Here is a 14,939-nt window from a genome sequence, read left to right on the forward strand (position 1 = left end):
AGAAAATGTAGTACGTTTACACAATGGAGTTCTACTGAGCAGTAAAGAAAGAAGAAATTCATAGGTAAAAGTGCATCTAGAAACTGTTATACTAAGTGAAGTAATACAGACTCAGAAAAACAAAAGACATATGTTCTCCTTCATTTCTGGAACCTAGCACCAAATCCTTATAAGTGAGTACATATCCAGACATAAGTACAGTCACCAGGATAATGGAAAGGAAACAGGAAGGTAAAGGAAAAGAAAGTCCCTGAAAGAGAAGAACAGTAGGAAACAGGCCTTAATAAGGGAGATATGGATAAAAATTGGGTTAGTTTAAGGGAGGGAAGGGTATACAAGGAACCTAGGGGATAAAGGGAAAGAAGGAGCTCAAGAGACGTAGGATAGTAGGAGAAGGGTATTATTAAGGGAGAGAGGGGGAAATGGGGGCACCTTAATTGAGGAAACCATGATGGAGGGGTGAGACAATGCAAGAGATAAATAATGTCTAGCTAGTTTGGAAAACCAGAGGCAACCATATTACTCCTACAACCTACTGACAAATTATACATAGCAGATCAAGAAATATATGTCTAAGTAAGGTTTATCTGAGAACAATTGCTCTTTGCCCAAGATTTATCTGCATGGCACACAGTAATTAAAAGTACAAAACTGGTGGAACTAACCTTCCTGGATTTTTAACAGACATACTTTGAGGCCTACACTAATTTGGTTAGAGGGACATAAAGGACAGTTTTTGCTCCTTGCCCTCCTAGGTCAACTAGTTCCAGATCAGAGGGACATACAGGACACTTTTTGCTCATAGCCCTCCTAGGCCGACTATTTCCAGGGGACTATGAGCTTCTCTCTAAATGTCCTCTAATGGTGATGGATTATCTGTCCTCTTGATCAAGGAGGCTTAGGAGACCTCACCAGATGGACTTGAACCAGTGTCCAGTCTACAAAGAGGATGGTCAACACAGAGTAATCATTTCCTCCATGCTTCCAAGTGAAGCCAGCCATGGTCGAGTAGTACCTTTGACTTATCTTCATATAGGTGGAACTGGTAGAAGAAAGGATCCAGAGGCTCCTCCCAAGCCCATGTGACCCCTAAGGAACAGATCTTCTAACGACCTTAAGAGTAAAAATAAATTTGTTTATCTGGGCCAACTGTATGGACTTAAACACCCAAAAGGAAAGTATAACCAAAGATTAAAGGGGCCAATATAATTTTTTAAGAGACCACATGTATAGCTAAATGCTACATAACAAGCAATAATGTCAGATAGGAGAGACCTTCTTTGGAGTTGTTGGCCAGGGTGGCCAAAAGGACTCCCAGATAGTAACCCAGCATAGAACTGGGAAAATGAACAGCAGACCCCAATCTTACCTAAAGGAATATTGACAACTGATTGCTGCTAGATGAGGAACAGCTGACCTTCCTAAAACAAAGACCTCTAGATAGGCTGGCTAGATACACCAGATGGACAAATAGTGGGGAATGGTTGGGGGTGCTGACAACACAGCAGACAGTAGCAGGGATATCAGAGTATAAGGGCTCTACTGGCGGGAGGGAGGCTATGGGAGGGTGCCATCTTGGAAGTGGGTGTATAGTTGAATAAGATGGTTTGGGATGTTCTGTGTGATATAAAAAAATTTTTTTTAATCTTTTTTAAAAAGGTGAAAAAAAACCTCATTCAATTTTATGTTTTACAGGGATTATACTGAGTTAAGTATTGTATAACTGTATTAATTCAACTGTGAACCTAGAAACTTACAGCCACTTGTGAAAGAGATGTACTCTTGCTCTGGAGTGTGTTACTGAATATGTTAAAGCTGTAATGAAATGCTTCGTCTAATCATGTAGTTATTAAAAATTTTAAAAACACATGGTAATCTCTTCATTTCTACCTTCTTTATCCCCCGCCCCCAAAACAGTACTTTCTAGAAATACTATTACACAAGGATGTTTTTCAACCTTGGCTGCAGATTAACATCTGGGTAACTTTAAAAACTATACTGATAGCCTTAGGCCCTAAGAATTCTTATTAATTGGACTGGTGCATGGTCCAAGTATCACTGATTTTAAAAATACTATAGACAAGTGATTTTAATGTGCAACTAACATTGAGAACAGTGAGTTTGAAAAGCCTCACCCTTGACTTCTTAGGTGTTGCCTTCCCAGTTTTAGTTGGACTTCCATCATTGTGTTTTCCATGTTCATCACTGACCAGCCGGACCAGGTGACTACTACACAGACTATGTGGCCACCAGGTGGTACCGCTCCCCTGAGCTTCTGGTGGGGGACACACAGTATGGCCCCCCAGTCGACGTTTGGGCAATCGGCTGTGTTTTTGCTGAGCTGCTGTCAGGAGTGCCTCTGTGGCCAGGAAAATCAGATGTAGATCAGCTCTATTTGATTAGGAAAACCTTGGGTAAGTGGTATTCTTGTCACGACTTTTGGGCTTTAGGGGAACTGACTAGTTTTATCCATGTTGGTGCATGGCACAGCCATGTTCTTAGCTCATCTGAGGCCATTAGGAAAGGGGAACTTTGAGACCTCACTGAAATGGCTCTATTAAAAGTGCCTGTGGTCTGTTTAAATAAAATTATTGAGTCTTTACTAATTGTCCAGAAGACATAGATTTATCTCTTGAACATAAAGATCCAGTTTGGATCCAGTAAACTTCTAAAAAAAATTATCAAGGCAATACAGAGACATTGTTGAAGGACTTAACTGTTAACTGTTCACAGATTGCTTTCATGGTTGATTTCATTTATAGGCTGAGTATATCTCATCCAAAATGCTTGAGACTCGACATGTTTAGAATTTTGGATATTTGCATGAGATATCTTAGGGAATTTTTAGACCCAAGTATAAACTCAAAATTCATGTTTCATGTAAAATGTATTCACATATTCTGAAGGTAGTTTTATACAATAGTTTTAACATGCCTGTGTTTGACCGTGAACCATCATATGAGGTCAAGTGTGGAATTTTCTATTTGTGGTATCATGTTGGGGCTGAGTTTCAGGCATTTTTTAAATTAGGGATGCCAAGTCTGATTATGATGTAGAAATTCATTTAGATGCCCTTGACTCCAGCCTGCCTGACTAGTTTGGATTATTCAGGCTCTATAGTACAGGAAGATTCTCAACCTTCTAAGCATCAGAAATTAAGGCTGCTGCTTCTAATGTCACTCTTCTGGTCTTGCTTTCTCATCCCAAATGCCCTTTCCTTCTTCTCTGTCACTGGGGAGAATCATAAGGATAGAGGAGGAAAAGAGGGAAGGCAAGGGACAAATGAAGAGATCCATAGGCGAGGGATGTCCTTTTCAAAAGCCAGGGAGTTCAGATACTACTCTTCTAAGCAGCCCAATTCAAAGCAGAATTTCCTTCCTTCATAAACTCTTGCAGAACCAGCAGTCACTATGTAGTTTTACCTTCCCAAGGGTACTGTAAGCTGTCTGAAGGTGACATTGTGCATCATGTTTCTGTTTATCCTCCAACGTCTTGTACATTGTAGTCACCTTGTAGCCTAATAGCTAGGGTCGCTCAACCCTCCTTGGCTCTGTTTCCCCTAGTGACTTTAGGACATGCTCCTAGGACTTCAGACAATCCCCTATGGAAGAGGCTGTTGGGGCATAGGGAATTGTGTTCATGATGAAGCTTACTGGGATGTGAGGAGGCATAGAGGGTGTATGTGTGTATATGTGTGTGCTTTATGTATACATAATTAAAATTTAAAGCTAGCACACAAATAGGTTTAATTACAACATTTTCATACATATGAGTAATTATACGAGGGGCTATATTTTTGCCTAACTGTCCAAAATAGAGAAAGTTTCTGGATTTGACTGTGCAGGTGTGCAGGCGCCCAGATTTTTTTGCTACCAACTCTGCCCTCAAAAGTGCCTGGCTTACCCCAGGGAGCACCTCCTATTTTTTGAACAAAGGTCTTTTCTATGGTACTCATCCTAGGCTTTACATGAAGGCTTTTACTTTTAGCTCATTTGGCTGTGATGGCTACAGAATGAGCTTGTTTAATGGGGATGTAGAAAAGTTCTTTTTGTTTCAACTCTTCAAACTTTATGTGGTTCTAAACAGTTGATGAGATACTATTTCCAATAGATCAGTGAAACAAGAAAATGGTTCCATTTGGAAACGTTATCACTTCAGATAGAAAATCTTCCATTGGCTTGATTTGGTTGAGATTCCGCAAATGCACTGCAAACCCTCCAGGGCAAAATTCTTGCAACCTCCAGATTCTGATGCTTAACACCTGTGCTTGATTGCTTGCCTGTGTCTCCTGACTGGAAAAGAAAACTGCAGCTTGAGCAGGCCTAGGCTAGATCTACACTGCTTCCTCAGAGGGAAACCACAGCTGTGTTTCCTGAGCAATCGCACTTACCTCTCTCTTTTGTCCAAAGGGGATCTCATTCCCAGGCACCAGCAAGTATTTAGCATGAATCAATACTTCAGTGGAGTGAAAATTCCAGACCCTGAAGATGTGGTGAGTAACTCATTTTGGAGAAAGCTCTTTAGATCAGTCTAGCTAGGTTTTGGTAGTTACTCTCTTACGTGGGCTCCATGGCTCACCCTACACTGAAAAGAAAATTCAGAGCAAGTTAGGGAGCAAGGCTTTGGCCTGCCTGGTTGTACTGGTCCTTTATCACTGTCATCAGTTGAACACAGGTTGCTCAGAGCCAATCAGCTTTTAAGCAAACCTAAACTTGGACTCATCCAGTAAAAGCAGGCTTCTTTTCCCCAGCATTGTCCAAATTCCCTACTCTATTGCACACACACTTCCACAGGGCAAAGCCATAATAATACTATTTGGTCAGCCTCATTCTGTTGCCTGTCATTTACAGCTAATATGGGGAAACACTCCTTTTTAAAAGACTGGAAATTTTAAATGTTCAAATCCTCAACCCACTTTGAATAAATTATTCCAAAAAAACAAATAGACAAGGGTATAAAGATGTGGTATTCTGGGGATAGAGAGATGACTCAGAGGTTAAGAGCACTGGCTGCTCTTGCAGAGGATCTGGGTTCAATTCCCAGCACCCATATGGCAGCTAACAATCATCCGTAACTCCAATTCCAGGGCATCCGACGCTCTCTTCTGTCCTCTGACACAGGTGCACTTACACACATGCAGGCAATACACTCACACATAGAATAAAAATAAATGAATAAATTTTTTAAAAAGATGTGGCATTTAGAAGAGATCACTCCCTTAAGTATTCCTTCAGTTGGGGATTAGGTTCTAGTACATCTATACGTTAGGTATCATGTGGAGAGGAAATATAATTAGATTTGTATTTACTCATCTGAAAACATAGGTAATAAAAAAGCATGATTTCATATAATTCTAATAAAATACAGACTATATATACATATTATAAAAAAATATGGAAACCTCTGGGAAACCATGAAAAATTTTATTTATTTATTTTTTTTAAGATAAGGTCTCATGCTATGGCCTGGGCTGGCTTTGAATTTTTGATTCTTCAACCTCATGATCCTGAGTGCTTTCATAGGCTTATGCCACACTTAGACCATGTAAACTTTTTGTTGAGTAAATGGCTACAAGGATATCTTTCTCCTTTTTTTCTTTTTTCTTTTAGATAGGGTCTCATGTAGTCCAGGCTGGCCTTGAACTCCTGAGCCTCCTGCCTCTACTTCCCAAGTGATATCTAGCACTGCAAAGAAAAAATAACAAAATAAAATTTCAGAGCATAGTAACTGCTTGTGAGATCCAGAGTTTCTACTGCCTGAGAAAGGTGCTTTCAAATAAAAACACCCCAGTTTCCACATGAAAGTTACACTTGCAGCTGCTTTCTGTCTTGTCCTTTGCCTCTTTGGCCTGTCCCACTGCTGGGCTTCCGCTTCCCCACAGCCTGAAGCACCAGCATTAGGAAAAGTGGGTCATCCTGGGACAGAGAGGCAAAAATAGCACCTGGCATATGGGAGGCAACCCAGCTGACTGCCTTGTGACCTGGACATTCCCAGTTCTGTACCAAATATCCCTTAGCAATTTCCTGTTTGATTGCCTACTGATGAAGCTTCAGAAAAAGCCACAGCTCCATAAATGTGAAGAGCTTCCCTTAGTTTCTCAGAAGTTGTCCTGCAAGAGATTTCCTGTTGACAGAAATACAGGAAAAGTAGCACAGGGCTGTGCTAGTTGAACATCTGTGGTTCTGTCCCTGTCAGTAACCCTGCCCTGGTAGGCCTGCTGACTGCAGGGGCTGGGAAACTGGTTCAGCAGGCAGGATGGGCCTCAGCACATCCATATCACAGACAACCAACTGGCCTCAGCCCAAGCACTGTTGCTAAGACGGCAGGGTTGACATTAGCCAGGTCAGTCTGAAGCAGTGCACACATTCAACATACCCAAAGAACTAGTTAAGTTGTAGGGGCAAAGGCTACTCTCAAGGACTAAGACAAATGTACTTCAGGATCTTTTTTTCTGGCCAGGCATGGTGACGCACACCTTTAATCCCAGCACTTGGGAGATAGAGGCAGGCAGATCTTTGTGAGTTTGAGGCCAGCCTGGTCTATATTACATAGTGAGTTCCAGGAGAGCTGGGGCTACAAGGAGACCCTGTCTCAAAAAGTCAAAAAAAAAAAAACTTTTTTCTTCCCATTGAACTGAGGCACTTGTCTCTTTTATCAATGATTAGCACATGTGCAGTTGAGAACCAATTGAGACTGGCTCCCTGTCTAAAATAATACTGCTCTGAAGTTCTGGACTACAACCTTAACCCCACTCATGAGATGAGCCTGGCCAGTTGCTAAAGCCCACAGCTCACACCCACCATTGTTACACACACAATGCACTGTGGTCATTTGTTCTGTTCTTCCATCTTTTCAGTAAGATAGTTTTGTTTGTTTGTTTGTTTTGTTTTTGTTTTTTGACAGGGTCTTCCTGTAGCCTAGCTTGCCTGGAACTCAATCTCATAGAGATCTGCCTGGGTCTGCCTCCCCAGTACTGGGATTAAAGGTGTGCACCACCATGCCTGGTAGTGAGATAGCTCTGCCTGTTTATTCCTCTCATTCGTAGTGTGATTCCTAACTGACTCTGGCATATGATTGCAGCAAAATAGCCTTGTACGGGCAGAGGGAGAACAATGAAAGCCTGCTCAGGAGACTCTTTAAACGATGGGATGATCAGGAAACAGCAGGCACTTGTGGAAAGAGACAAGAGTGTTTATTCCAGAAATCCAAGAAGCATATGTTCATCTGGATAGGGATAAAATGTGTCTTGAAGCTCCCTTTATGCTCATGTCAATAAATGCAATAATTAGTGGCCCTTTTATAATGCCATTTTAAATGCCAAAAGCTATCAGGAAAGGCACTTCATATAAAATGAGGTAGAGAGGAAAAAAATCGCTTGGCAAGTGTGTTGCTGTTGTTTTCTTTCATTAGTGTTTACTTATAATTTCCTACCTTCTTCAGGAAGGGAAGAGAATGATTAGGAAATAGATTTGGAAAAACAATTTGGAGGTGAAGAGAGAAGGGCTGATGACACCGGCTTCAGAAGCTTAATACTGGTGGGAGGTGGAGTGGAAAAGGGTGGAGGAGGTGAGGAGATGCCAGGAAGATACACAGACTCAAAAGAAATTTCATTTTAGGTAATCTAAATGTGAATGTATGCTGTAAATTAAAAGTGCCTTTTCTTTTCAACAGGAAACACTTGAGTTAAAATTTCCAAACATTTCATATCCTGCACTAGGCTTCTTAAAGGTAAAATCATGGCTTTCAACAGACCAGGAAGCACACGGGGTGGTTGTGAGAATTAACTGTCAACTGATGAAATGCTGCTTTAGAATTCTTTTGAAAAGCATATATACTTTCAGTTTTAAAAATGGGTCACATTCTATCATAGTGAAAAATCTGTTTTTAAAAAGTAATGTGTTTGAAATCTACATTTACAGAAACCAAGAATTTTAAGGGGGTGTTTGCTTTACAAAAGTATCCTGTCCTTCAAAAAAATTTATACTGTAGGAATCTTATAGTATAAATGGCCAAATCCTTTGTTCATTTTAAAGTTGGTTTACATATACATTTTTAGGAATATAGCTCTTATATAAAATGAGGTACAGTACCAGTTTGCAAATTATAGTTAATTTCCCACATAAAATATTTACTGATGCTATTATATACACACACATTGTCAAATAACAAATTAATTAAAAAACTGAGACAATTCTTTGAAGTATGTAGCTGTGAGATGTATCCAACTTTGAGCTTCATGGTTTTACTTAAGGGGAAGAAAATAGTTTAGAATGATGTAATATAAAGGAATATGTTGTGTTTTTCATTTTATACATACTTGCTTGTAGTACACAGACTTTCTACAACTATCTATCAAAAGGGGTAGTTAATACTAGAAAGGGGAGTGGAAGAACTAGAGTGGGTAGAAACTAATGTACACTGTATGAATTTTATTTGTATCGTGGTAAAAACATGATTTTAAAATAAAAGCACTACTGTTTTCAAAGTACCTGAAAGAGACCAAAATATCTAAATAGATTATCCCAGTTAGCCACTGAGGTGAACTCCCAAATCATATCCTACTCCCCTATGGTAAAACATGTAACAGTACACAATTGCTTCAGAACAGAACAAGGTGAAACATTTTTGTGTTGTTGTTAGAACTTTTGGAAACTACTTACTATGTGGATAACCCTTCAGGAGTGACTGTGGAAGAAACTAAAATCACAAAACCGTAACTGTTGTTTCTTACATTTATGTTTCACAAATACTCCATTTCTCACTTATGCTGAAGCTAAAAAAAAGTTGATTTCATACAGGTAGAGAGTACAGTAGTAGCCACTACAGTCTAGGAAGGGGTAGGAAGAAAAGAATACAGAGATGCTGGACAAGTGATGCTAACACAGAGACAACAGGAGTATGTTCTAATGTGTTATAACACAGCAGGGTGACTGTAATTTGTTATACTTGCTTACATATTTTATGAAGAACCATAAGAGTTAAAAGGTTCCTAACATTAAGAAATAGTAAATGTGAGCCTGGAGAGATGGCTCAGCAGTTTAGAGCACTGGCTGCTCTGACAGAGCACCCACATGGTGGCTAAAGCCCATCTGTAGCTCCAGTTCCAGGGATCTGTTGCCATCTTCTGGCCTCTGTGGGCACTGCACACACAGGTGTACTTACACTCAGGCAAAACACTCCTACATATAAAATAAAAATAAATTTTAAAAAGAAATGGTAAAAAAAAGAGATGGAAATGCTATCTTGATCAGTATAGATTCATATACTTGTATCTAATGTTCCCTTAGGGCTGCCTCAAAATGGACCCTGCTGAGAGGCTGACATGTGAACAGCTGTTGCAGCACTCATATTTTGACAGCATTCGAGAAGTAGGAGATTTGACCGGGGAATACAACAAACCAACGAGGAAGACCCTGAGACAGAGCCGAAAGCACCTGCCTGGGGTAAAACTGGTGCACTGCTTTACAGAAACAGCCAAGGTTACAGTTTCAAATGATCTCATACCTGCCACCCAGTACTGAATTGGAAACTAGGCTTGAGAGTGACAATTGGAGCCCCAGCATCCTCAATCACTAGGAGACAGGTCATTTGATAATTCAGAGCCTCACAGACATCTGCCTCTTGAGGACCCTCCCTCCTGAATCCTAAGGTCTCTTTGTAGTGCTGTTCCCTCCTGCTACCAAGGAGCCAAGGTTCCTGATATGCATTAAGGCAGGTCTCAGCCAGATACATCAGCAGAGTTCAGCTGAACATGCATCTTTGCACTTTGGAAAATACAATCAGACTAACCCCAGGCAGACCTTTGTCATATTTAACCTGTGTTAACATTCCAGGTTTCTCCCAAAATGGGATCCCTTTCCATCCTGGTTCTCTGTCATGTTTGGTGAGGGTAAATACAGCAACATGGGATTGCAGGAATACCAGCAGGATAGCACATTAACCACAGAATAGCATCCAACTGCACACCATGAGTCAGTGAAGGATCTTGACTAGTATAATTGGTGTAATAGTCTTAAATTAAGTGGCAAAATCTGTAATAATCTGGAAGGATAGGTAAGTTGGGCTGGCTGCTCCTGTCACTTCTGGATCCAAATCATCTCACCTTAGTCTTTCTGCTTGCAGCCTCCACTGCCTCAAATGCACACTGGATAGTCTGTGTGTGAGGCTTGAGCAGGGAAGGGACAAAGAGTCTATTAGGAATAAATGCCACTCCAATCCCAGGCCTCTGAGATAGAACATCATTACAAAATTGGATGTTTTTATTCTCCTTCATATATAACCCAGATAGCAAAATAGGCCAGAAATACTCTCTCCCACCTCTGTACTACCCCAACCCTGAGTTCTCTATTTCACTGTTAGTGTTCAAGAGCAAAGAAATTTGCTGGAAATATTTCTACTTGAAAGAAAAAGGGAACCTCACTGGTGCATTGCTTTTAAGTCCTAAAAGATTCAATTGTTTGGTTTAAAAGTACTAAAGAGAGCCAGGTATGGTGGCGCATGCCTGTAGACCCAGCACTTGGGAGGCAGAGGCAGGTGGATCTCTCTGAGTTCAAGGCCAGCCAGGTCTACATAATGAGTTCCAGCACAGCTGGGGCTACAGGGAGACCCTGTCTCAAAAAAACCAAAAAAAAAAAAAAAAAGTACTAAAGAGTATCTTTTTTTTTCCAGATACCTAAGGCCGTATGATACAATAAAAAATACATAGGGTTTTTTGGGGTCTTTTTTTTCCTTTTTAACTGATGGAATAAGTAGGCAAAATGCCTCAGTGTTCTGCACATCAATTTTCTCTATTAGGACATTGGCTTAAATGATGCTCTCAAATCCTGTAAATCTGTTTTTCCCCCAATAATGCAGGAACTCCTTTTTCATATTTTCTAAATTCTCTTAAATTTTTTTTTCTGGTGCTGGGAATGGAACCTAAGGCTTCTTCACAAATACTATGCAAGCAAATTATCACGGAGGTACACCTCCAGCTTTAATTTTTGCTTTTTAATATGGATTCTGTGTGTGTGTGTGTGTGTGTGTGTGTGTGTGTGTGTGTGTGTTTGTGGTGACAGGGGCTCAACAGGGCCTTGGTTGCCTTTGTGTCTTTGTCTTTGCTTTGTTTTGAGGCAGGGTCTCACTATGTAGCTCATGCTGGCTCGATTGTGACCATGCTTCGGCTTCCCGAGTCCTGGACTTAGAGGTGTGTGCCAACATACTTGGCTTTGATTGCTTTTTAAATATAAAACAAACCTTTACAAGGAAATGCAGAGACCAAATTGAAGCATTTTTCCCTCTCTCAGATTCTGTATTTTATAGAAACAAAAAAGTATTTTTGTGCCGAAGAAGTTAATTATGTCTTTTGTGATATATTCTAAATAATTTAAAAAGTGATGCATGGCCCAGTTTTGAACCTAACTTTGTGTTTTGTGTTTTCAGTTGCAGTACCTACCTCAGCTAACTGGCAGCAGCATCCTTCCAGCTTTGGATAATAAGAAGTACCACTGTAGCACCAAGAAATTTAACTACCATTTTCCAAACATTTAAGGAGCTAGAGTAGTGAAGAATTGATGGATAATTTGAAGAAAATAAAATTTACACATTTGATTACAGTGTTGAAAACGTCCCTAGAGAAAACATAAGCAAGCAACTGGAGGCTACTTGGCAAGATATGAAGGGAAATTCCAGATCCAGTCTTCCATGCTTGGTAATGATGTCCAGAATGGAAAGGAAAAACTTGTTTGGAGTTTCACTTGTGTCTTTGTTTATCTAAGCAGCTAAGCTTATGGACAGAATATAAACTGCATCCATTGCCCAGAACTCTGATATCAAAAAGATTTATGCTTCAGTTGTGCTGTGTGATACATGTGAAAAGTGGATTATAAAATGCCCATATGTATTTCTTTAGACCTATGTGGCCTTGAGTCCTATTGCTTGCCTTCCCAATTGTTTCAAAGCCACGTTGAAGGATAATTTTAATTCCTGAAATCAAAATGTTTATTACATTTCCTGCTTGCTCTCTTGATTTTTGTATTTTAAAATATTTTTAAGTTGTTCAAACTATTTAAAATCATATGTACCATAAAATTCATACTTTTATGCTTACATAACCAGTTATATGTTTATATATCTCTTACATATACTTTTGTCCTTATCTACAGAAAGAATACATCAGCAAGGGATAGAACAAGATGTATAGGCTTCACAGAAATGAACCTGTCAGCCTGAAAATAATTATCACTTCATTCTCTCCAGTTCAGCTCCAGACCAGAGAACAGTTCTATACACAGAACTGCACACAATGACCTAAGTTCTAGACACAACTGCTTGTGAATTTTTACTTGAGTCATGAAAGATATTTTTGTTAACTGATGTTCTCTCTGAACTATCTATATACTACATGTATATATACATGTCTATATACACACATGCATATATACATGCACACATATGTATATATGCCATCCTAATAACTAATATAGTATATTTAATGAGAGCGTACAAAATGACATTATTGAGGATTTCTACTTTTGAACAGTAAGACTTAAAATGATGACATATAGTATCTTTGATTTGGCTCACTGCTCCTAATCAGAAAACTTTTCCTTCCCTGTCCACTAGACACAAGGGCAATGTTGATGCCCCATGTTAGTCTCTTACAGCTTAGCATCATTTCTGGTTATGTGCGGCTACTAGTGAACAACAGCTTTATGGACTTCAGAGCTGTATTTTTACTGTATCTTCAAAATATTTCTTTGTACCCTCCTTTCTTCCTGTGTTAATTTTCTTCATGACAACACTTAGACCCATTCACTTACTGCTATGTAGTCCACTAAATTCTGTCATCTGCTCAATAATTTTGATTACTCCAGCCAAAATTAAGGCTTTCTAATTTATATAGCTTCCTGCATAGATGTGACAATGGGTTAAATGATAGCTCCAGTATTATTCCTCTTAAACAGAGACATGATTTAAATGAGAAGGAAGGATCTAGAACTTCTGTGAATAGTTAAAATTGCCTTTCTTTTTTCCCTTAAACCAATAAAATGTATTTGACAGAGACAGATGTCTATAACTGCCTAATTTTTACAGAAAACCACTAAAATAGAGAAGTCATCCTGGAGTAAATCATGATAAATGAGTTGTATCACCATATAGTAATGAAACAAACCCGAGATAAAAGGGTTCATTTCCTCTAACAGGGTCTATTACATTTATGCCTATGCTCAACTTAGCCATGTCTATAATCCATTTCTTTCAAAGGGGATCACCACTATATCACCTAAGTCTGTTCTACAGCCTTGTCTATTTACTTTTTATTTACTATTTTCTGACTTGTGACAACAGTAATTATATTAATAAATATTACAGCATTTATATTTTATGTAATTTACATTTTCCTATGAATTAGATGTTTTTCTATAAGCTTAGCTCTAAATACAACTAAAATTCACTTTTCTACCTGAAAGTTGCCTTACAGAAAGTCATTTCTAATTAGGTTTATATTTAACAATCAAATATTCAAACCAAACTTATAGAAATCCACAAACAAATCAGCATGTAACTAACAAAAGAATCAGAGCTATTTCAAGTAGGTTCAAAGACTTGTTTTTATCTATTTATGACATTATTTCTATTTTCTAGATATAAATTCATCCTTGCATTTATATTTTTTATATATTTTATTTATTATTTTTATTTGATGTGTATGAGTTTATTGCCAGCATGTAGGTTGGTGCACTTGTGTCATACAATGCCAGTGGTCAGAAGAGGGCATCGGATTCCCCTGGAACTGGAGTTAGGAACTGTTGTTAGCCGCCATGTGGATGCTAGGAATTGAGCCTGGGTCTTCTGCGAGAACAGTCAATGCTCTTAGCCACTAAGCCATCTCTCCAGCCTGTGTTTATATTTTTTATGTCCCTGGAGTTCATAGGAGGTAGCATTGAAGACGTTTGAGGGAAAGCAGAATTATCTTCTGACACATTTCCTGTTTGAAGCAGATGAGGAAGGTAAGACTGGCCTGCTAGTCTTTATGACTGTTTGCTCTGCTCTATGTCACCAGCAAAACTATTTGAATGTAGCCAAGTATCTATGTTCAATTTTAATCAATACTAGCCTAAGCTTAAAAAGAAGACAAATTAACCAGCAATCATTCAGTCTGAGAACGGGTATACACACACAAAAAGTATACATAGAAAGAACACAGAAATACAGGAGCACGAGAAATGCATGCAAATCCTGGGAAGCAATCCCACATGCTGGCCTCGACACCACCCACAACTCTACAGGACTGACTCCAGCAGTGAATCTGTAACTGAGCTCTCTGTTTTTCATAATTGTGCATTTACAGAAACATGCTTCAGTAACTTTAAAGTTAAGATGCAAATTACTACAATACAACAAAAAATATTTGTGCTGTATAGTTAAATCACTTTAAAGATCTCTAAATCAATATCTACACCGAGAGATCTACAGTATATATATTAAATGAAGAATACATTACAATTAAAATGCTACTTTATATTTTTCTTAAAATGATTTACTATACATAATTTCTCACAACTAAGTAATCTTAGAGAGTCATCACTGAGTATTTTCTATGTATCATTCATTCTCCACTTCTAAACTGTCATGTGATATCTTTACAGTTCAACTGGTGATTACATAATATTTGTTGCTATTCAGGATCAACTATTTCAAATGATCCTTTATAATGAAATGAGACACTTACTATTTTACAAGTTTACTTTGAATTCTAGAGAAGGCAGTGCTGTCTTAAAGACTTGGATAAGATTCTCCTTTTCTTTTACTCCAGGAAGATCACTTAAGAACAAATACTTGAGGTTTCTGAAATAAAAAGAGAAATCACTTTAATATGGCCATTTATAACTTTTAAAAATGAAGTCAATTCATATAATTCTTATAGTAAGTCTTTATTTTCATTTATTTATTTATTT

At 38.7% G+C, this 14,939-nt stretch overlaps 2 protein-coding genes across 9 annotated transcripts in view; one reads left to right on the top strand and one right to left on the bottom strand.

Moving 5' to 3' along the window:
- Cdkl1 (cyclin dependent kinase like 1) overlaps window positions 1-13,044 on the top strand; it is a 70,176-nt gene extending 57,132 nt beyond the window's left edge. For 3 of the 4 annotated variants that reach the window (XM_008829852.3, XM_008829851.3, XM_017797336.2), the window contains 5 exons: window positions 2,214-2,414; window positions 4,410-4,492; window positions 7,672-7,728; window positions 9,288-9,479; window positions 11,422-13,044. In XM_008829852.3, coding sequence (XP_008828074.1) covers window positions 2,214-2,414; window positions 4,410-4,492; window positions 7,672-7,728; window positions 9,288-9,479; window positions 11,422-11,529 — 641 coding nt within the window. In that variant the 3' untranslated portion in view covers window positions 11,530-13,044. The remainder of the gene's footprint in view (window positions 1-2,213; window positions 2,415-4,409; window positions 4,493-7,671; window positions 7,729-9,287; window positions 9,480-11,421) is intronic. The other variant, XM_008829853.3, reaches the window with a different exon arrangement.
- Window positions 5,457-14,939, bottom strand: part of Dmac2l (distal membrane arm assembly complex 2 like) — a 25,638-nt gene continuing 16,155 nt past the window's right edge. For 3 of the 5 annotated variants that reach the window (XR_003849003.1, XM_029561979.1, XM_008829847.3), the window contains 2 exons: window positions 14,714-14,829; window positions 13,775-13,969 (listed from right to left, as the gene is read on the bottom strand). Coding sequence is in view for 3 of the 5 variants with exons in the window: in XM_029561979.1 (XP_029417839.1) it covers window positions 14,718-14,829 (112 nt within the window). In the remaining 2 variants the exon portion in view is untranslated. Of the gene's footprint in view, window positions 5,685-13,774; window positions 13,970-14,713; window positions 14,830-14,939 lie in introns of those variants that run through there. The other 2 variants (XR_003849004.1, XM_008829848.3) reach the window with 1 other exon arrangement.

Source organism: Nannospalax galili, unplaced genomic scaffold (assembly GCF_000622305.1).
Source record: "Nannospalax galili isolate Female #2095 unplaced genomic scaffold, S.galili_v1.0 scaffold253, whole genome shotgun sequence".
NCBI lineage: Eukaryota > Metazoa > Chordata > Mammalia > Rodentia > Spalacidae > Nannospalax > Nannospalax galili.